This window comes from Ctenopharyngodon idella, chromosome 1 (assembly GCF_019924925.1).
Source record: "Ctenopharyngodon idella isolate HZGC_01 chromosome 1, HZGC01, whole genome shotgun sequence".
Lineage (NCBI taxonomy): Eukaryota > Metazoa > Chordata > Actinopteri > Cypriniformes > Xenocyprididae > Ctenopharyngodon > Ctenopharyngodon idella.
The window spans coordinates 43,653,490-43,674,804 of record NC_067220.1 but is presented as its reverse complement, the minus strand read 5'-3'; the positions used below and the strand labels follow the sequence as shown (position 1 = coordinate 43,674,804).

The window sequence follows — 21,315 nt, the reverse complement described above, 5'->3', positions numbered from 1 at the left end:
CTATGTGAGATGTTATTTTAATAGTATGACTCTTTACTAGTATACTAGTATAGTATTTACTAATATATCTCTTTGTGCACAGGAGATACAATTAGTATAACAATAGAGGCGGCTATTAGTGGTCAGGCCATGGGGTCCCTGATTTTCGAGCCTGGTGGCTGCGGGGAGCAGAACATGGCTGGCCTAACGATGCCTGTCATTGCAACGCATTACCTGGACCAAACCAATCAGTGGCACACTGTGAACGCTGGCCTTAGGCAGACAGCTGTTTACTATATCACGAGAGGTAAACTGAACTTAAGACTGGAAATGACACTCTTCTGCTCCTAGACTTCAGGCATTTTGTTTCATAGACTTGTCTTGTATAGAGTCTGCTCACCTTTTTTATGTTAATCAACAGGTTACAATAAAGAGCTGGCGTATCGTAAAACTGATGGCTCATATGCGGCATATATCAGTCGGCAAAGCAGCACCTGGTAACTGATGTATTTCTTCATGGTTCTGTTTTTTTTTGCCTCTCCATAGTCCATCAGGCATCTGACCAGAAGACTTAAGATTAAAGGGATAGTTCACCAAAAAATAAACATTTTGTAATTAATTACTCACCCTCATGTCGTTCCAAACCCATAAGAGTTTTGTTGTAGTAAACGGAAGCTCAATCATGCTTGCTTGCTTGATGTACGAGAACCAATGAGGTTCATTCTCGTGTGTTATGCAGCACATTTGAGCTTCCTCAAGAACCAAGGAGGTTAATTCTCGTGTGTTACGCAGCACGTTTGAGCTTCTGCAAGAACAAATGAGGTTCATTCTCATGTGTTACACAGCATGTTTGAGCTTCTGCAAGAGGTTTGTTCTCGCATGTCAAGCAGTTTCTGTTCGCTGATCAATCTTTATATGTGAATGTTGCAATCCCAAAGGATCACCACAAATAAGGAGAGGACGAGTGCAATATGTCAGAAGCATCCGAACTTTTATTTGACAAACATTCTCAAAATTTATCAATATTAAATTTGACTTGAGCCAAAAGGTATGGACACAAAGACTGAGTAGTCGCAAAGTCCAACACAGGAACAGAGGCCCCCACCAAGAGGAAAAGGCTGTTTTTGTAGAGAGGGAAACCAGCGCGTCAGTGTTTCCACTCACGCAACAATCAGCCAATCATCTGTGAAAATACAGACGCAACACCCTCACCCACACACACGTAACGGCCAATAGGGACAGCCCTACCCCATAAGATAAAACCCCAAAGATTACTACAAAATTACCAAAATCACTCTACATACAAAATACATTCAAGAATACACATTAGCATTATTCTAACACTGTATCAGCACAAATTGGTCTTATGGGTTTGGAATGACATGAGCAATTAATGACAGAGTTTTCATTTTTGGGTGAGCTAACCCTTTAAGAATTTTTGTTTTCTTTCTCCTAAAGGTTGACAGCATATGTTGCTAAAGTATTTGCCATGGCCAGTAACATCATAAACATAGACCAGAATGTGATCTGCTCTGCTCTCAAGTGGCTCATACTGAACAAGCAGTTACCTAATGGCGTTTTTAAAGAAGATGCTCCTGTAATGTCTGGATCAATGACTGTGAGTGAGACCTGTTTCAAACACTGTAACATTAAAGGGTTAGTTTACACAAAAATTAAAATTATATTATCACTTATTCATCAGCACTACGTTCTTAGTATGTTTTCAAAAAATGCATGTTGTCAAGCCTTGCGTGATTTGTTTTAATGTAGAAGCTAATGGTGCATTCAAGTCATGTTGAAAAGATCGTATTTATGAGTTGAATGCACATGAATGCCACCACAAAGTCATAGAAATGTGTGGGAAACTCAGGATTTTCTTTTTCTTTAAGCCCCGATCTTTACAAGTTGGGGACGTGTCAGTGAGAAACGTGGTGGAACACCACAAATATAGATATTTAGCAGTGACATTGTCAGGATTTTTTTTATTTAAAAAAAAAATAAGCTAATTCCTTGCACAAAATATAATACATTGTATTATAACCATATAATATGTAACGATACATATTAGAGCACAAATTACGAGTATGGAACACCATACTTGGCCACACGTCATGTCACTTTTCATTTTTTAAATCATTACAGGAACATTGATTTGTAACATCCAAAAAACATAAAAATGTCCAGTTTCCTCAATGTTAACAGAACATCATTTAAACGTAAGTATGATGTTCCTGAAACATTCTTTCACACTTAAACACCTGCTGTTAACAAGCAGAGTCACTGAAGGAAAGATAAATAGCAAGAACAGATACTACAACTGACTTCCAGCCACAGCATTCGATGAAATCAACTGCAAAAAAACAAAAAAAAAAAACAAACAAAGAAGATGACTTTTGGGGGCCGTTTACACAACATTGTTTTTAACTACAGACGGAAAACGTTTTATGTGTTTTGGCCGTTAATTTACACGACAATGGCATTTTGGGGGCCAGAAATGCAAACTTTTGCAGAAGGGTTTTAAAGTGCAAGTTTTTGAAAACAATGACGTTATTGTTTCTGTGTAAACAACAAAAATGTGAATTTGTTAATAACGGTAACGTGTATTACATGTTCAGTCTATAGGCGCGTAGTGTTTCTTTACAAAGTAACATCATATACTGTAGTAGCCTGGTGGCAGAATACAGCGCTTTTAGTCGTTTTCACAGATCCGTGTAAATGGGAATCTTTTGATAACGTTGTCATCTGTATGCAAAAAAAAAAAACACTAAGGAAAAACGTTTTCCGTTTTTAGTGCATTGTCGTCGTGCAAACGTGCCCTAAATCTCTCAAGATATAAGCAGAGGATGATTACACAACTCACAGCATTACATCTTCACTTATTACAGTCCAGTTTGTCTTTATTTCTTTCATACATGCACAAAAGTTCTTATTGAGATTAACAGGTTTAGATGTTGGTGTTCGATGAAAATAACACTATTTTGGTGGTCAGAGTTGGGCTCTTGACCCTTGACTTTTGGTATCTTATTTCTCTTTCAGCAATTGCAAGTGTTTTCAGCGAACGTTTGTGCTTTGACCAAGAAAGAAAAAGATGAAAAAGCAGATCAACATGTCTGCTTTAAAGACAGTCAAATGGCTGCTTTTACTGTAGTTTCATGACTGGTTTAAATAGTTGTCAAGTTGAAGAATTAATGAACTAAAAAAAGTAATAAACTTAGCCGTTGTGATAGACTTGTAACACTGAAGAGATCTTCCAAAAAGTGCTACAAACACTTGTGTAAATGTTGAGGCATACTTAGGCTGCGTCCGAAATCGCCTACTGTTAAGTAGGTACTACATTTGAATTTAAACTTCATGACCGTCGAAAAAGTATGTTCTATATAGTATGAATGCGTGTAGTATGAATGAATTCGGACCTACTACATCTGCTATGTTTTTACTGTCACATGATCTACCAGCGTCAGTTACGTCCCTTCAACTCCATTTACAAATCCTCTCCCATGGCCTCATGGGTTAGTAAAGTGTCCATCGTATGCGCACTTCAGAATCTCGCCGGAAGTAGAAAGTCATCCGGGTACTTTTTGCCTACTGTTTTTCGAATATTATGAATTCAGACATACTACTCTGTTCGCATACTGTTTTTCGCATACTATATAGTAGAGTAGTTTTCGGTTTCGGACGCAGCGTTTCGGACATCAGCACCCATCACACAAACCTCAACAATGTTTACAATCAAAAAATATTCAAATATAAATAGAAAAATAATCCAACTGCATAATTTAATCATGCTGCAGTGCATGCTGAGAGCCATGAATGAGTTTTGTATGCTGGCATGAAGCATTTCACCATTGTTGTGTTTCATATTCTGATTGCTGATGTCTGTAGATATTAACTTACTGCCCACAATGTTTCTGATTGATCTGATCTGATTGTCACCACAGTATCACATGGTCAGTAGCACAATATTTACACAAATTAATAACAAAACACTCTTCAGTGATTAGACTTCACATGTGATCAGTGACGATGACATTAAATTACAGCTTCTGGTACTGCAAGTGTTTTTTTTCTGAACACACTGTTAAACTAGCCAGAAAAAAGTTAACTACAACTACATGAAACACTGATCACCACAATGGTGACTTCAAATGTTTGTTCCTCTTTCCTTCAGTGTGTCATCACTAATGCTCAATCATCACTTAATTATCTAGTTAACTCCAGCACTCCTTCTGTGTTATTTTAACACTCTGTAGTGTGGACACAGATGAACACTGAGCAGAGGGGATTTTGACATTTAAAAAAAACTTTTACAAACAATGTATAAATATGTTTTGTGCTAAACTTTTGAGAACCTTTTTACTGGAAGAAAGTTTGTTCATAACTTTGAGAGAACCTTGCCAGAATGTTGGCCAAAGTTATGAGAACATTCCATTAGCTGGGAAAATAGCTTCTCTTCCCTGCAAACGATAGCATGAAGAATGTGAATATTTCATTTTTAGCTTCACATTCTCCATACACAATGAGTGCAAAGACACCTAGGGTTATACCACAACTTAACTGATTCAAAGATTAAAATCTGTTACAGATATAACATTCTATCTCAGCCCTGAAACTCAAAACATTTTTATCAAGATTCTAATGAATAGAATAACTTTAAATAATGTATAATACCAATACATGACAAGCTTTCTCGTCGCCTCTCATGTGTACAGTTTCTTTTCATACATATGAAGCGTGTTCTCTGCAGATGTGCAAGCGGTTGGCATGATAACATACAACATCTGCTTGCAACAGCGAGTGAAACTATCCCACATTTGAGGTTAAATCACTAAATATTGTGAATAAAATGAGGAAAATCAGCAACAGCGGGTATTATATTTTTTCTTCATATTATATTTAAAGCACTCGTTTCTGTGAATAAGGACCCAAGTAGAGGACACGTGTACACTACTGCGCATTTTCTTAATATTTGGTTGAAATAGTCCTTTATGTGTGTCAATTAATCATTCCATTGTCTTTATTTTAATTTTAGTTAAAATAATAGAATTCAAAGTTTAGAATCAAATTTGCGCATGTATTGAATAGAAAGCCACTTCAAAATCGAGAACCTAAGCATTTACTTCACTACACAAATACACAAAACACGATTCTTTATCTTCACAGTCTTATTTGTGCATTAATTCTGATATAACTGTGACACAGGGGAACGTACATGGGACAGACACAGAAGCCTCGATGACAGCATTTGTGCTCATTGCCCTTCAGGAGGGGAGAAACCGTTGTGCTGGCCAAATCTTAGTGAGTCCTGCTACTGTGTAAATGTGTTTCTAGCTTCATTGATCTAAAAATCAGCAATGTTTACAAGTATCTTTCCTCTCACTCTATTACTCACTTCAATCAACTGTGTTCATGTTTTTATTCCTCTTTAGAGTCTTGACAGCAGCATATATAGAGCCATCGCGTACCTTAGATCTCGGTTACATGGTCTGACGAATCCATACTCAGTGGCTATGACATCTTATGCTCTAGCCAATGGAAATGCACTTGACAAGCAAGCCCTGTTGAGAAAAACCTCTGCAGGTAAAGATACAGCCTTTTCTGATGAATCTGTGAGAATAATTAATTTGACCTGTTCAGCTGTAAATCATGCATTTCTGGCTGTTAACACTGAAATTGTTGTCTCTTTATTTGTTCTTAAATGTTCAGTGCTGTATTCCTGTAGCTCAAACAGTAGAGCATGGTGCTAGCAACGCCAAGTTCATGGGTTCAATTCCTAGGGAACGCACTTATCAAACACGTAACTTGAATGCAGTGGATAAAAGCAACTGCCACATGCATAAATGTAAATGAACACACACTTATAATGGAATGAATGAACAGCCATTAATGTAAGCAAATCAACAATGACGACATATAAAACTATAAAGTAAATGAAAATGAAACCATAATATAGAAAGAAAGAAAAGCATGAAATGTGATTTAAGTTCATTATTAAATATATTTGTAAATATATACATAAAACCTCCAGTTTTTGTATGTATAAAAAGCAGATGAGTGCAAAAGAAAACTGATTTCATTATGTAATTTGCAAGGGTTTATAAAAAGTGTGTGATCACTGTCAGGGCAATCCCTATTTCCATGGTAGTAGCAACTTTAATTGGTGGAGCTGTCTTCAGGATTGCTGGTAGTGTGAATTAGGCGACCAGTTTTATTTATTTATTTTTTTTAATGACGTGAATCATACAGATTTATCCTTCTAAAGACGTAGGACTGGGCGATATGACGATATATATCATTACCATGATATAAAATGTTAATTATTAGGGATTTTGCTATATTGTGTGTATCATGTTATGTAAATATATAGCACTATTGACACTTCAGAGCGATGAAATGCATCAATGAGAATATGAAGAGTGGGATATTCTTGATGTTAATAAGAGTTATAAGCGTAGTACCGTATATCCTGAAATATACAGTGCTTGTGTTGATTGGCACACTGCCACGGAAAGCTGCCTCTCTCAGAGGGCGATTGCGAATTTGACACATGCTTGATGTTAAAAAGTACTAAGCACACTAAACAGTGATAAAGAACTCAATGCGGTGCACACGCTGACTGACACACAATGTAAGCGTGCAAACAGAAAGCAGCGTCTCTCAGCATTTGATCGCAAATTCAGTTCTCCCTCACATCTTATTGTGCTTGAACGGTCGAATACACATGCAATTATGTCAAAATGCCCATTGTGTGGAGTATTCGTGTAAACACAGCCGGCTATTTCTCAAGTGGAGGTAAACAGTTGGGTATAAACCAGACAGTATAATGTCCGGTATAATGTAACAGTATAATGGATCCATGCGTTTGGTCTTAAAGTGACAGCAGCCTAATATATCTAACTTACTGCTTTGGCTGAATTGATTGAACTTTTTTTTTTCAGCTTTAATAAGAATACATTTATATTTAATTCACACAGTGAAGACGATGCAATATTTTATTTTTACATGCGCTTTTACATGTTAAACAATCCTATTATATCTGAAAAAAAAAAAAATTGTTTCATATCTGTGTTATATTGTATTTTATTATATTGTCCTATTGTTTGTAATTTTTAATAACAGAAATGAGATAAAATAACACAAAATAACTATATTGTGTATGGGCCATTCTACAGAATTGGTGCAAACTGCTGTCCCACAACCAAAAAACACATTTAAAAAGCATTTAATTATTAAAATTTTAGATGTTTACTAAGATCCTTTTGTTATCTATCTATCTATCTATCTATCTATATATATATATATATATATATATAAAATCATCATTTATTGTGTACTTTCAATTGGGAGCTGACTGTCCCAAACCCAAACCCCTAAACCCCTTAACTTGTGAAAATGATGTTGAAATAATTTTTGCCATTTTTGCCATTCTTGTTTTTAAAAGTATCTTTTTGATTTTTTTTTTTTTTTAAAGTGAAGTTAAAAAATATATACTTATTTTATATTTTATTTTTAAATCATGAAACTTTATGTTAAAAAAAAAAAAAAACATAAAGCTGAGCCAAAACATTGGCTGACACTGATTTTAACCGCACTTCTATATTTTTGATCAGGAAATATTCCTGTGTCGCTCCCTCTTATAGCCTCTCTTTTATAGTAGATAGGTAGGCTACCATCATTTTGAGTTAAATGTGTTCAAAAGTCTGAAAATCTGTGTGTAACTTTAAGGAACGTCACTACCAAACACCCTTTTTCTACAATTAAGCAAACTTGTTCGGGTGTTATTCCATAAATTTTAGTTTTTATGTGTGTATAACTATTCAGAACTGTGCTAGCTAACCATGTGCTGATTAAAAATGATCAAAATTATCTAAAATTGTCACTAACTAAACAGTCACTACCGAAACAGGGTGAAGTTTCAGTTGTGACATCATTGTTTTTTGGGAGTTATTCGATAAAATTTAGTTTTTGTGTGTACAACTGTTCAGAAGTGTGCTAGCTAACCATGTGCTGATTAGCATCTTTGAGCTAGGCTCAAAAGTATCTAAAATTATCACAACTGAAACTTCACCACATGTTTCAGTAGTGACATCATTATTTTGGTAGTGACAAAGGGGAACACAAACATTTTTTAAACAAAATTTTAATACAGTTATGCAAATCATTAGAATTTTAGTATGTTTTATTATGCAAATCATTAGTGTTTTAGTATGTGAGTTAATATTCTGTAATGTTATGAGGTCGCTACCAAAACATTACTGTCACTACCAAAAATTTGTAATTGTTATTGAATTACCTGTGAACATTTAAAAAAAAAAAAAAAATAGCAAAAAAATATATTTACAAGGTAGATATAAACAAAATGTTAATAGGTCAATGTAAGCCTTCTTATTAAATTACTTATTATTGTGTTTCGGTAATGTCAAATTTGGGGAGAAGAAAAATATTCCAAAACTTTATGAAAATACAAGAGAATTAACTGCACAATTACTAGAAATGTGTACCTTGGATATTATACAATTTGCATACATACAAAATTTGTGGAAAAAGGCACATTTTTTTTCAAGACGTTTCCAAATCTGACCAATTCTGTAGAATGGCCCATATATCGTTATTGTGAAATAAAATGTCTAATATCATCAAATAAGATTTTGGTCATATCACCCACCCCTATAATGATGCATATACTATCACTTAACAACCTCAGAAATCGTGTAATATCTATCCTGCATTATTTATATTTTATTGGTATAAAAATCTATGTAAAGTCTGGGGTTGTGAAAGGAGTTCAAAAATGTTTGAGAAACCCTGAGATAGCACGTGGATGTTTGTCTTTGAATTTCATATCTACTTTTCATTCAGTAAACTACTTTAAAACAAAACAATTCACTGTAAAGCTGTTTTGGAACACTTTGTATGGTAAAAATAAAATACCAATAAAACTGAACTGAACTGATTCCATACAGATGGAAGTCACTGGCCTGTCCCTGAAAGCAATTACTATACTATTGAGGCTTCAGCCTATGCACTCCTGGCCCTTGTTAAAGCTAAAGACTTCCAGGCTGCAGCACCCATTGTGAACTGGCTCAACAACCAGAGGAGGAACGGAGGAGGATATGGCACGACTCAGGTTTGTAGTGAACATTAAACATGCACATCTGCTTTGCATATCTGTCCACGTGTTAAATATGCAATATCTGGGAAACCAAAATATGGCTTTGAAAAGCAGTTAAATCCTCGTCTCCTCCCTCCCAGACCACCATCATGGTGTTCCAGGCTGTTGCTGAATACAGGATTCAAGTGAAAGACATGAAGCAGTTAGACCTGGAGATGACGATCCGAGTGGAAGGCAGCCGGCAGCCGATTGTGTGGAAGTTCAACAAAGACAACGCTCACCTCGCACAAACAGCAAAGGTGAGTTTGTGCTGATTTAGAAAACATGGGTTTGTGCGGTACCATGTTATGTGTCAGTCAGGATACAGTGACACAACTGATGGCCCAGTCAACAATCTGAATTGCTGAAATACAGTCTGACATACATAACTGCTGAAGTCATACAGTCTATATTTGCTAGTCACTCTGGTCGTACTGTATGAGCAACAATTGTGGATGTATACCTGGCTTAAGATGAAATAACTATTTAGTTCTCAGTCTGATATTGATACATTTTATCAAGATGAGTATTTTATATTAAAAATGTACATTTTATTATTATTATTATTTTCATCAACAGATTCCATCTAATAGGGAGATCACTGTCAGTGCCAAGGGTGCTGGAGAGGCCTCTGTAACTGTGAGTAACTGAAGAAAGCAATAATCAAAACAGAAAACTAACAAAACCTTTGTAAAAATCTAGTTTAGCATATGAACTTAGATCACAGACTTTAGATGCTGCCTGTGAGAATGCTCAGATACATCACCACTGAGTTGACTAGTTGACACAATTTCGACTGAAAGCAAATGAGCATCTACGCTAGCTCTTACTCCTAAAGAATAACAGACATGAATCCAGCCTTCTTGTATTTAGTCTGCATTCAAGAAATTATTTTCTCCTCTGCAGGTTGTGACTGAGTACTATGCAAAACCAAAAGAGAGGAGTGGCACCTGCAAGAATTTTGAGCTTGATCTGACATTTGAGAGGGACAATCAAGGTAAAATTTAGTCTACTGTTTTGTGTCTTATATTCTGAAAGGGAGATATGATCATAAATGCAAGATATGTAAAATTTCAATGGTGTCATATGGTGGAGAGTGACATGTCAAAATATATTGCATAATGAGAGATTGTTTGCATTTGTCATTGTAATTTCACAAGGTAAAAAACGTAATGGTCCAACAACAGACTTAATAAAATTGAGTAAAATAGTTTTATTTTGGTTTTCGGGTGAAATGTGACCTAGACATGTTCTTGACAGTTTTTTTTTTTTTTTTTTGAGATTCACCCATTACTGGCTTATTTTCTCTTTCTTTCATTTTAGTAACATATCGCGGTGCAATCGAGAGTTATAGACTCACTATCAATACCAGGTGTGTGAATAAGTGCCATTTTTCTTCACAATGTTTCTGTTCTAAATATCAAAGTATTTAGTAGAACTTTCAAATTTCAGTTCTACTAAACAGTATCTCAGTACAGTGAATAATCCTTGACAATTATAAAAAAAAATATATGAGCTGAACAAAGGTGCAACACTCACATGTTGTTTTAATTAATAAAACTTGAACTTTGAAGAGTGAGTGTTGCACCTTTGTACTTTATCATGACCTTTATTCTATTCTCTTAAAGCTGCTGTGTTGAGGGAGAGTTTGAGACACTTTTGCAATTCTCTTAATGCAGGGACAGTGCTATAGAAAGCTCACTTTTGGATTGATGATTCCACAGGTATCTGTCCGCTGACAGGGATGCCACCATGTCTATACTGGACATTACATTACTGACAGGATTTGTTGTGGATGAGAATGATCTGAAAGTGGTAAGTATCAGCTTTTCCAGGGACTTAATTGAAATGTGCATATAGTCCCGACCAATCATTTTGTTTTTTTCCACCATTAAAAAGTTATATGGACTCTATCCATGTATGGCAACTGCCTACATATTTCCGCTACAATTTCAGTGTTACACAAGCATCTGGTATGGTATTCTCCAACAGCAAACTGTGGTAGTAGTTCATAAGGAGAAAAGCTGTCAAACTCTCAAATAATAATAACTTTCTGTTCCTGTTTGTAGCTGTCAACTGGACATGACAGGCTGATTGAGAAATTTGAGATGAACAAGCAGCTTTCAGAGCGAGGATCCCTCATCATCTACCTGGACAAGGTCTCTGTGTCAATTTTACTCTGAAAACTAGGGCTGTCCCAAACTAAAGATTTTTTCTAGTCGACTAGTAGTCATTCATTTAAGCCATTAGTCAACTAGTCGCACAGTAATATTAATTTTATTACTTAAATATTACTGGGGGGTTTAAACTTTAGTTTAAAACTAAGTTTAAGTTGAAAACTTATGTTTTAAACTAGCAAAGTACATTTCAATGCACACGCAATTCAATAGCAAGCTCTCGCTGCTTATAATATCATATAGCTTTTCATTAGCCACCACGCATTAATCACATTTAAAAGAAAGAACAAAACATTTTAACTCTCCATATTACTCTGCATTTAGGTCTTTAGCAGGTTTAAAACACAAAATATCTCAATAAACTGAACTTTAGTGCAATAACAACAAAGATATTTTACATTGCAATTTCCACTACCGTTAACATGGCTTACCTCTAGAGTTGATAACATGAACTGAAGAAAAGTATCAACACTATGGTACATCAAAAGGCTCAAACAGTTCTAAGGTACTTGAATCTGTCTTAACACAACAGTGTTATAGCTACATCTTGTGGACAACACAATACACTGCCTTACATAGGTAAAACATATACTCACTATACTCCTAATTACAAGAAGAAAAAAAACTGCTCAGACTGGGTGTGTGACAGGTATGGCTGTGGAATGGGGTTTGGCTGAGGAAAATTATTCACACAATTAACCATTCTCTCTCCCCGGTGTCATGTGACTCTGTAGTGTTACAAGGTCTCAGGTGTGAATGGGGAGCAGGTGTGTTAAATTTGGTGTTATCGCTCTCGCTTTCTCATACTGGTCACTGGAAGTTCAACATGGCACCTCATGGCAAAGAGGACCTGAAAAAAAGAATTGTTGCTCTACATAAAGATGATGTAGGCTATAAGAAGATTGCCAAGACCGTGAAACTGAGCTGCAGCACGGCGGCCAAGACCATACAGCGGTTTAACAGGACAGGCTCCACTCAGAACAGGCCTCGCCATGGTCGACCAAAGAAGTTGAGTGCACATGCTCAGTGTCATATCCAGAGGTTGTGTTTGGGAAATAGACGTATGAGTGCTGCCAGCATTGCTGCAGAGATTGAAGGGGTGGGGGGTCAGCCTGTCAGTGCTCAGACCATACGCCGCACACTGCATCAAATTGGTCTGCATGGCTGTCGTCCCAGAAGAAAGCCTCTTTCAAAGATGATGCACAGGAAAGCCCGCAAACAGTTTGCTGAAGACAAGCAGACTAAGGACATGGATTACTGGAACCATGCCCTGTGGTCTAATAAGACCATGATAAACTTAATTGGTTCAGATGGTGTTAAGCGTGTGTGGCGGCAACCAGGTGAGGAGTACAAAGACAAGTGTGTCTTGCCTACAGTCAAGCATGGTGGTGGGAGTGTCATGGTCTGGGGCTGCATGAGTGCTGCCAGCACTGGGGAGCTACAGTTCATTGAGGGAACCATGAATGAGCAGAGCATGATCCTCTCCCTTCGGAGACTGGGCCGCAGGGCAGTATTCCAACATGATAACGAACCCAAACACACCTCCAAGACGACCACTGCCTTGCTAAAGAAGCTGAGGGTACCTAAACCCTATTGAGCATCTGTGGGGCATCCTCAAACGGAAGGTGGAGGAGCGCAAGGTCTCTAACATCCACCAGCTCCGTGATGTCGTCATGGAGGAGTGGAAGAGGACTCCAGTGGCAACCTGTGAAGCTCTGGTGAACTCCATGCCCAAGAGGGTTAAGGCAGTGCTGGAAAATAATGATGGCCACACAAAATATTGACACTTTGGGCCCAATTTGGACATTTTCACTTAGGGGTGTACTCACTTTTGTGGCCAGCGGTTTAGACATTAATGGCTGTGTGTTGAGTTATTTTGAAGGGACAGCAAATTTACACTGTTATACAAGCTGTACACTCACTACTTTACATTGTAGCAAAGTGTCATTTCTTCAGTGTTGTCACATGGAAAGATATAATAAAATATTTACAAAAATGTGAGGGGTGTACTCACTTCTGTGAGATAATGTGTGTGTGTATATATATATATATATATATATATATATTAGTTTTAAGGTTGGGGTTAGGGTTACACAAGGCAGTTTGATTCCCTACTCTAAAGTGTCTGCTATTTGCACTTACACTTGCAGATTTCTCATAACAGGAAAGATAGGATCACCTTCAGGCTGCACAGAATTATGAATGGAGGCTTTATTCAACCAGCAGGAGTCACTGTATATGAATACTACTCTATAGGTATGAAACTGATGTTCATGCAAACACTCCATTAACCTGACATAAATTGCACACAATTTTATCAGTCCATCAGGAAACAAATCTGTGTTTACCAGACCCAACCATAAATGCTTCTGAATAAGCTGTCTTTGACTAATGTCATACAGACTTCACAAAGTGGAGCCTACTGCAGATACTCTACTTGCCTCAGTGAAGTGCACTCATTTAGAACATTAGAAAACAATGTTATTTTATTCTTCACTCATTCATTCATTTATTTATTTATTTATTTATTTATTTATTATACTTCAAGCATAGCATCAGATACTTGGACAAATACTAACATTTATATCAATAGTCCAGAGTTTTGTGACTATATTTTGCTTATTTTGCTATTATCTGGTTTAATCGCAATCAGTTTAATCGGAGTCTCTATGGAATGGACATATAGTATCATTTAAGTGGAAGGAACATAGGTCATCATAACTGCAATTTACACTACCATTCAAAAGTTTGGGGTCAGTGAGATTTTAAATGTCTTTAAAATAAGTATCTTATGCTCACCACGGTACAGTAAAACAGTAACATTGTGTAACATTGTGTAAATTGTAATGTTACAACTGTAACATTACAATTTAAAATAACTGTGAATAAATTTTTTAAAATGTATTTTTTTTCCCTGTGATTTAGGGCTGGGCGGTATATATTGTGACCAGGGTATAAAGTGTCTATCGTTTGATATTTTACAAATATTGTTTATTTCGCGGTATGTAAATTTATCCGCGAAGCACAGTACTACTTAAAGTTATACACATAAGAGTGAAAAAAAAAACAAACATGCATGAATGAGAAAATAAAGAGTGGGACGTTGAGAGTTATTAAGAGCAGTAAGCTGTGAAAAAGAGCTCAATGCAGTTGGTGCCCAGGCCGACTGACAAACAGCTGAAGCTTGCGCACAAAAGCCACCTCTCTCAGACAGCATGCAATCACTAATTTGGAACATGTATTATGTTTAATAAAGTTATTAAGTGCAATAAGCTGTTGAAAATAACTCCATGCGGTTGGTGCTCGCACTGACTGACACATAGCTGAAGCGTGCACAAAAAGTTTCCTCTCTGATACCGCATACGATCGCAAATTCAGACCGCTTTCGCATCTTATTGCGCTTGAATGGTCAGATAGACGTACTATCATGTCAAAATGCGCGCTATGTGGAGTATTCACGTAAACATAGTCGGTTATGTCTTAAATTAACGTAAACACACCAGATGTGTGTCAATATATCGGATCCATGCATTTGGTCTTAAAGGGACAGCATCCTAATAAAATGCTGTCTGTCTCATTCATGTTAATCAACAACAAAAGACAAACAGAAAATCACTCACTGCTCTTGACTAATCACTTGTATCTTTAATAAGAATCGGTTCATATTTGATTCATTCAGTGAAGACTATTCAGTGTTTTAATTATATACTTGATCAATTTCTGTAGTATTTTTTACTACATGTTAAATAAACCTATTGTAGCTGACAAATGTAAAGTTTATTTGATTTGTATCTTTGCTCTATTGTAATTGTTCTATTGTTTGTAATTTGCTTCTTTGTTCTTATTTTTATTAATAAAAATGAAATAAGAATAGCTATATCGTGATATATATCATTATCATGAAATAAAATTTCTGAATTTAAACCGATCAAAGCTGAATTTTCAGCATCATTACTCGAGTCTTTAGTGTCACATGATCCTTCAGAAATCATTCTAATATGCTGATTTGATGCTCAAGAAACATTTATGATTATTATCAATAGAATGATTTCTGAAGGATCATGTGACACTGAAGACTGGAGAAATTATGCTGAAAGTTCAGCTTTGATCACAGGAATAAATTACATTTTACAATATATTCACATAGAAAAAAAAAACTATTTTAAATTATTACTGTTTTACTGTATTTTTAATCAAATAAATGCAGTCTTGATGAGCATAAGAGACTTCTTTCAAGAACATAAGAATCATATCAACCCCAAACTTTTGAACGGTAGTGTATGCTTGAGATTTTACTTACTATATGGTTCATAGTGCCTTGGAGATGTTTTCAGACAGGAGGTCTGCTCCAACTCTGCTGGTCATCAGCATGGACAAATCTAGGAACATAACAAGCAATTTGTCACAGAGCCAACAATATTTAGTATATAATGCCAGGTTTATTAGAAGGAAACAAGCTAGAGCAAATAAGTTATTTAATGAGCTTTTTCAGTTCACCCGTTTTTCCTACTTCTCTGTCAGCAGCTTCCTTCAGAAATTGATATCTTTTAACTTCTATGTTGTAGAGGACTTTTGATGTTTTCTTAATTTGCTGGTGTTTTTTCCATTTGCAGCGTGTTGAGCTTCTAATTAAAGCTATTAAACATATATCTATTGAATCATCATTAATACAGTTTATCTTAAAGTTAAATTCTTATTACATACTCAAAAATAAATTTCTCAGGGTTCCACTGACACAGATCTAACAAATGAAGAATTTAGTTGAGATTTGCGCTAACTTTGAGCTTAACATAGTATAACAACATCATATATGTCATTCAAAATAAACATCATGATTACTGTAAAAGATGTTGTATACGTTAATTGAATATTTGATCTATTTATGACTTATTTGGAGATTATTTTAATGGCTGACTGCTATATCTCTGATGCTACAACACAATGAACACTGTATACAGTACCTGCGTGACCCATGTGATGTCATGATTCCTCCATGTTTAGAAAATCGCTGTGTGAAGTTTTATCATCCCACCAGGAGGGAAGGAGCTCTTCAAAAAATCTGTAAGCAAGATGTCTGTCAGTGTGCCGAAGGTAATGTGCAATTTGTTTTCATGTAAGAAAGTTTAAGTAAGAGTTGTATGCTGTTAATCTACAATAGGTTCATTTCTCTGTCTATTGCTGATATAGAAAACTGCAGTCTTCAAAGGAAGGAGAAAATTCATGAGGCTCAGCGTAATAAGAAAGCATGTGAACCAAAAATAAATTACGGTAAATTATCATGTGTGTCTGCATATTTTGTGCAATCTTGTTTTGTTTTTTTGTGTGCATGTGTGTGTAAAGAGAATCCACTGCAGCTAATGAGAATGTCCTCAGCATGTACTTTTATTTATATATGTAAAATTATTCATTAATGAGGTGATCAGTAAGATGCTACATCAAACTTTTCAATTTTTACAGTTTATAAGGCTGTTCTGATGAGGGAAGATGACGACGCTTCAACAGTTTATTACAATATGAGGATTGAAAGTGCCCTCAAAACAGGTATAATTGTTCACTCCAACCACCATGTATAAATTCTGTCAATTGAAAGATTAAGTTTCCCACTTATTTCAGCACTAAGTGATTACAGATGTTCTGCTGATATCTTGTTTAATTTTAACCCACAAACAATAAGCTACCCACGTCTGGTCTTACAGGGATAGTTCACCCAAAAATGAAAATTTGTCATCATTTACTCACTTTCAAGTTGTTCCAAACCTGTATGAGTTTCTTTCTTCTGTTGAACTAAAAAGAAGATATTTTAAAGAATATGGGTAACCAGACAGTTGACGGTAGTAATTGACTTCCACTGTAGGAAAAAAATACTATGGAAGTCAATGGCTACCGTCAACTGTTTGATTACCAACATTCTTCAAAATATCTTCTTTTTAGTTCAACAGAAGAAAGAAACTCATACAGGTTTGGAACAAATTGAGGGTGAGCAAATGATGACAGAATTTTCTTTTTTGGGTGAACTATCCCTTTAATGGTCTTTACAGTGTTTTGGGAGAAACAAATATTATTTTTGTTGTGTTGTGCCAGTACAAACTCAATACCTCAGAGAGACATTCAGACATGTCACCATACTTGTGTGTTTGTGATTTGTGTTCAGTGTGATACAGTGTATTGTGTTACATACAGTATTTAAATGTTGCATATTTGTGTAGGGCCGGAAGATAATGTGGAGGGGAAGCGGCGCACTTTCACTTTACAAATCTCTTGCAAAGAAGCTTTGGATCTGAAGCAGGGTGAGAGCTATCTGATCATGGGCCAGTCTGGGGATGTCCAACTGGAAGGTGCAAAGTAAGGGCACTTGACCTGTGATCCGAAGTGTGTGTGTATGTCTGTGTGTGTGTCCTGATCTGTGAAAATGCCTCTGTATTCATGAGAGAGTGTGAGATACTGTATGTGTATCTGCTGATAGTGTCTGTTATTTGTTTGCACTGTCTGCATTGTTTTTGTGTCTAATTCACTGAAGGAAGTATGCAAACTGAAAAATTACTCAAATATCTCTTTTAAATAAAATTGTTTAAAGCATTCTTACGTGGAACGCATTAGTGCAAAAATAATTTCACCAATCAAATAGCACTGACTTTTGTCAAAATGCTGCATTCTATCCCTGACAGCAACATAGTGTCGGCCCAGATCTGGCCCACATCTGGTCCGCATGTAATCCACATGTACCAGATGTGGGCCGGATCTGGGCCACATTTACACCGAAAATGAAGTGTGTAAAATGCAGGGTTTTGCACTGAAGTAACACTCAAAGTGGTGCAACTGTTTATAGAATTTGCCAATGTTTCTCTTATTAGGACTTTGTACACTTACTTAGAAATGTCCATCCTCTGATTAATCTTCAGAATTCAGTACGCTCTGGGTGAGAGGACGTGGGTGGAGTTTTGGCCCAGCTTGGAGCAGAGCAAGATAAGTGCTGAACTCAAAGAAAAATACAACGGCATGTTGAGTCTCCAGCAGGATCTGCGCTTCGGCTGCGGCTAATCAGTCAAAACGGCCCTAATGCCAGACTACTGCTTTGAGATGCTCAATGACATAATTAAATATATCACAATTCAGAAAAGTTAGTATAGCTTGCTTATAACTGTTAAACATAATTGCATAAATGCAACTGTTACTTTTTTCTAGGGATGCACCGATACCATTTTTAAGGACCAAGTACGAGTACCGATACTTTTTTCTGGTACACGCCGATAACGATACCGATGCCTATACTTTTTTTATTTTTATTTTTGGTGATGTTGCAGTTTTCCAAGCACAACACAGTGAGACTAATGAATGTAGGACAGCTTCTTTATTATTACCAAAGACCCTTTAAGACAAGTCATTTCACTCGGCGGCCGTCTTTGAAACGCCTCTCGGGCATGCAACTCCTATCTCTTTGAATGGGGAAACATCAAATTCTCCAAAGCTGTTTGCCAAGCTTTCAATTAAATTTCATATTTGTAGTCACCAATCAAATATAACAACAACTGTCTCATAAATTTATTTTATGAGACAATAGGGAAGACGTAGGACATACAGCTTAAATGTTTGGAGAATACGGAAATGCGGTTTTGGCGGAAGCACTTAGAAGGCGAACATTTGTTTATATAAAGCATATACATTTACATTTTTTTTGAAAATGACCGATCGTTTCGCTAGATAAGACCCTTATTCCTCATCTGGTATCGTTTAAAGCCCTTTGAAGCTGCACTGAAACTGTCATTTTGACCTTCAACCGTTTAGAGGCCATTGAAGTTCACTATAAGGAGAAAAATCCTGGAATGTTTTCGTCAAAAACCTTCATTTCTTTTCGACTGAAGAAAGAAAAACATGAACATCTTGGATGACATGGGGGGTGACTAAATTATCAGGAAAAGTTTATTTAAAAGTGGACTAATCCTTTAACCCATAACCGACTGTATTATGTGAGATACTCCACACAATACATTTGACCATTCAGGCGCAAGGAGAACTGATTGCGTGCTGTGAGAGAACTGGGATTGCGCGCAAGAAAGAAAGAAATAGAGAGAGTGCGCGCGCGAGAGAGAGCGCTTCTGGTGTGTGTCATTCAGCGCGATTCCGTCTATCCCGCCTTCACTAATCGATCACTAATTGTGATTGAAAGCATGCAGGTCGCAATGTGTGTGTTGTCATCATTAATTTTGAAGTATTTCCACACCCCTGAGGCTGACATTGTTTCTGCTGCTGCCACGGGTGTCTCTGTGCACGGAAGATTATGTCAGTTACGTCACGTTAGGTATCGGTCTTTGGTATCTGGGGTATTTTTTTTCGAGTACAAGTACATGAGTTTGGTATCGGCCGATACCGATACTGGTAAAGGTATCGGTGCATCCCTAGTTTTTCAGTAAATATCATGTTACTCTATAATAAGCATTACTTGATTGCAATGTCATTCTAAAATAAATGTCACATGATTAATCAGATTTCCATAATAAAAAAATCTAACTTGATCAAAGGACTGTTCTGATCATTTTCAGTAACCCAAAAACAACAAACGTATGATTTGATATGTTTAGAGTAGGCCTAGTTGATTTTTTTTTTTTATATATTTCTGAATTTCAGTTATATTTACAGTTAACTCAATGGTAACATAAAGCTTATGAACATCAAACAAAAATATACTTAAAACTCTTACCCCAGGTTTCACAAAGCTTAAGCTAGTCCCAGACTAAAATGCATGTTTGAGCTGTTTTAACTCATTAGACTTGGAACTTAACAATACTTTCATTAGACAGGGGAGATTCTACACTGCCCAGCCAAAAAAATAAAAAAGTCACTGTTTGGATTTTAATAGGCAAATACTTAAGAATCTATGAATGGATCATTATTACAGTGATTAGTATATTTCTAGCATGTTATATGTTTGGCAAAGGCTCTTTTAACCCTTAAAGATGGAGTGTGTAGCTTTTCATTTCTTAAACAACCATGTTGACACATCATGGCCATATTCCAGGATGACAATGTCAAGATTCAGCGGGGTTAAAATTGTGAAAGAATGGTTCAGAGAGCATGAAGAATCATTTTCACACATGAATTGGCACCTCTGAGTCTAGACCTTAATTTCATTGAAAGTATTTGGGATGTGCTGGAGTAGACTTTAGAGTGCTCACCTTTTGCATTGTCAATACAAGATCTTGACCAAAAATTGATGCACCTTTTGATGGAAATAACATCACAACATTTATTTCCATCGAGAGGTGCATCATTTTTTAGGCAAGATCTTGTATTGACAATGCAAGAGGTGAGCACTCTGTAAAGTCTCCTCCAGCACATCCCAAAGACTTACACTGCGGTTAAGGTCAGTGCCAAATCATGTGTGAAAATGATTCTTCATGCTCCCTCCCAACAATTCTTTCACAGTTTGAGCCTGATGAATCTTGACATTGTCATCCTGGAATATGGCCATTAAACATCTTAATACATGGTTGTTTAAGAAATGAAAAGCTACACACTCCATCTTTTAGGGTTAAAAGAACCGTTGCCAAACATATAACACGCTTAATTTAAAACTCATTGACCTTTTTTGACAATATGCGTCAAAAGAAGAGCAAGTGTAAAGAATTAAGATGAATTATTAAATACAGTTAAGTTTGAAACCAACACACAATGGGGGTTATGCGCAACTTCACTTCCATATTCTGTAAAACAGATCACATCGCTGTCGGTTCAGGTCTTTTGTATGTGCTTTGTCAAATATAAAACCATATTACTCAATATGCCTTCAAAGGAGCATAACCGATGTCTCTCACATATGCAGATTGAAATCTAAAAGTTTTTATTTTTCATCTTCTCACTAATTTGTAGATATTTATATTGAATAAAATGCCAACAACAAAAAGAACTAGGTAGGTTAGCTGGTTACCTTAAAAGTCCATAGATATCGCCATCAGTTCATACTGCTGTTAACACTTTCTCCGACAAGTGGATGAGATGAGACCAGTTTTCCGGTTT

The 21,315-nt window shown here is 36.2% G+C and overlaps 1 protein-coding gene across 1 annotated transcript in view; it reads left to right on the top strand.

The window, feature by feature from the left end:
• Positions 1-19,819, top strand: part of LOC127512407 (complement C3) — a 33,746-nt gene extending 13,927 nt beyond the window's left edge. The window contains exons 24-41 of the mRNA XM_051893314.1: positions 83-286; positions 401-476; positions 1,438-1,597; positions 5,179-5,274; positions 5,406-5,556; positions 8,940-9,103; positions 9,229-9,387; positions 9,707-9,766; positions 10,034-10,124; positions 10,451-10,499; positions 10,852-10,942; positions 11,197-11,286; positions 13,455-13,560; positions 16,306-16,395; positions 16,492-16,572; positions 16,762-16,845; positions 17,511-17,646; positions 18,204-19,819. Of these exons, the coding sequence (XP_051749274.1) occupies positions 83-286; positions 401-476; positions 1,438-1,597; positions 5,179-5,274; positions 5,406-5,556; positions 8,940-9,103; positions 9,229-9,387; positions 9,707-9,766; positions 10,034-10,124; positions 10,451-10,499; positions 10,852-10,942; positions 11,197-11,286; positions 13,455-13,560; positions 16,306-16,395; positions 16,492-16,572; positions 16,762-16,845; positions 17,511-17,646; positions 18,204-18,342 (2,027 nt within the window). The 3' untranslated portion in view covers positions 18,343-19,819. The remainder of the gene's footprint in view (positions 1-82; positions 287-400; positions 477-1,437; positions 1,598-5,178; positions 5,275-5,405; positions 5,557-8,939; positions 9,104-9,228; positions 9,388-9,706; positions 9,767-10,033; positions 10,125-10,450; positions 10,500-10,851; positions 10,943-11,196; positions 11,287-13,454; positions 13,561-16,305; positions 16,396-16,491; positions 16,573-16,761; positions 16,846-17,510; positions 17,647-18,203) is intronic.
• The last annotated feature ends 1,496 nt before the right edge of the window (positions 19,820-21,315 follow it).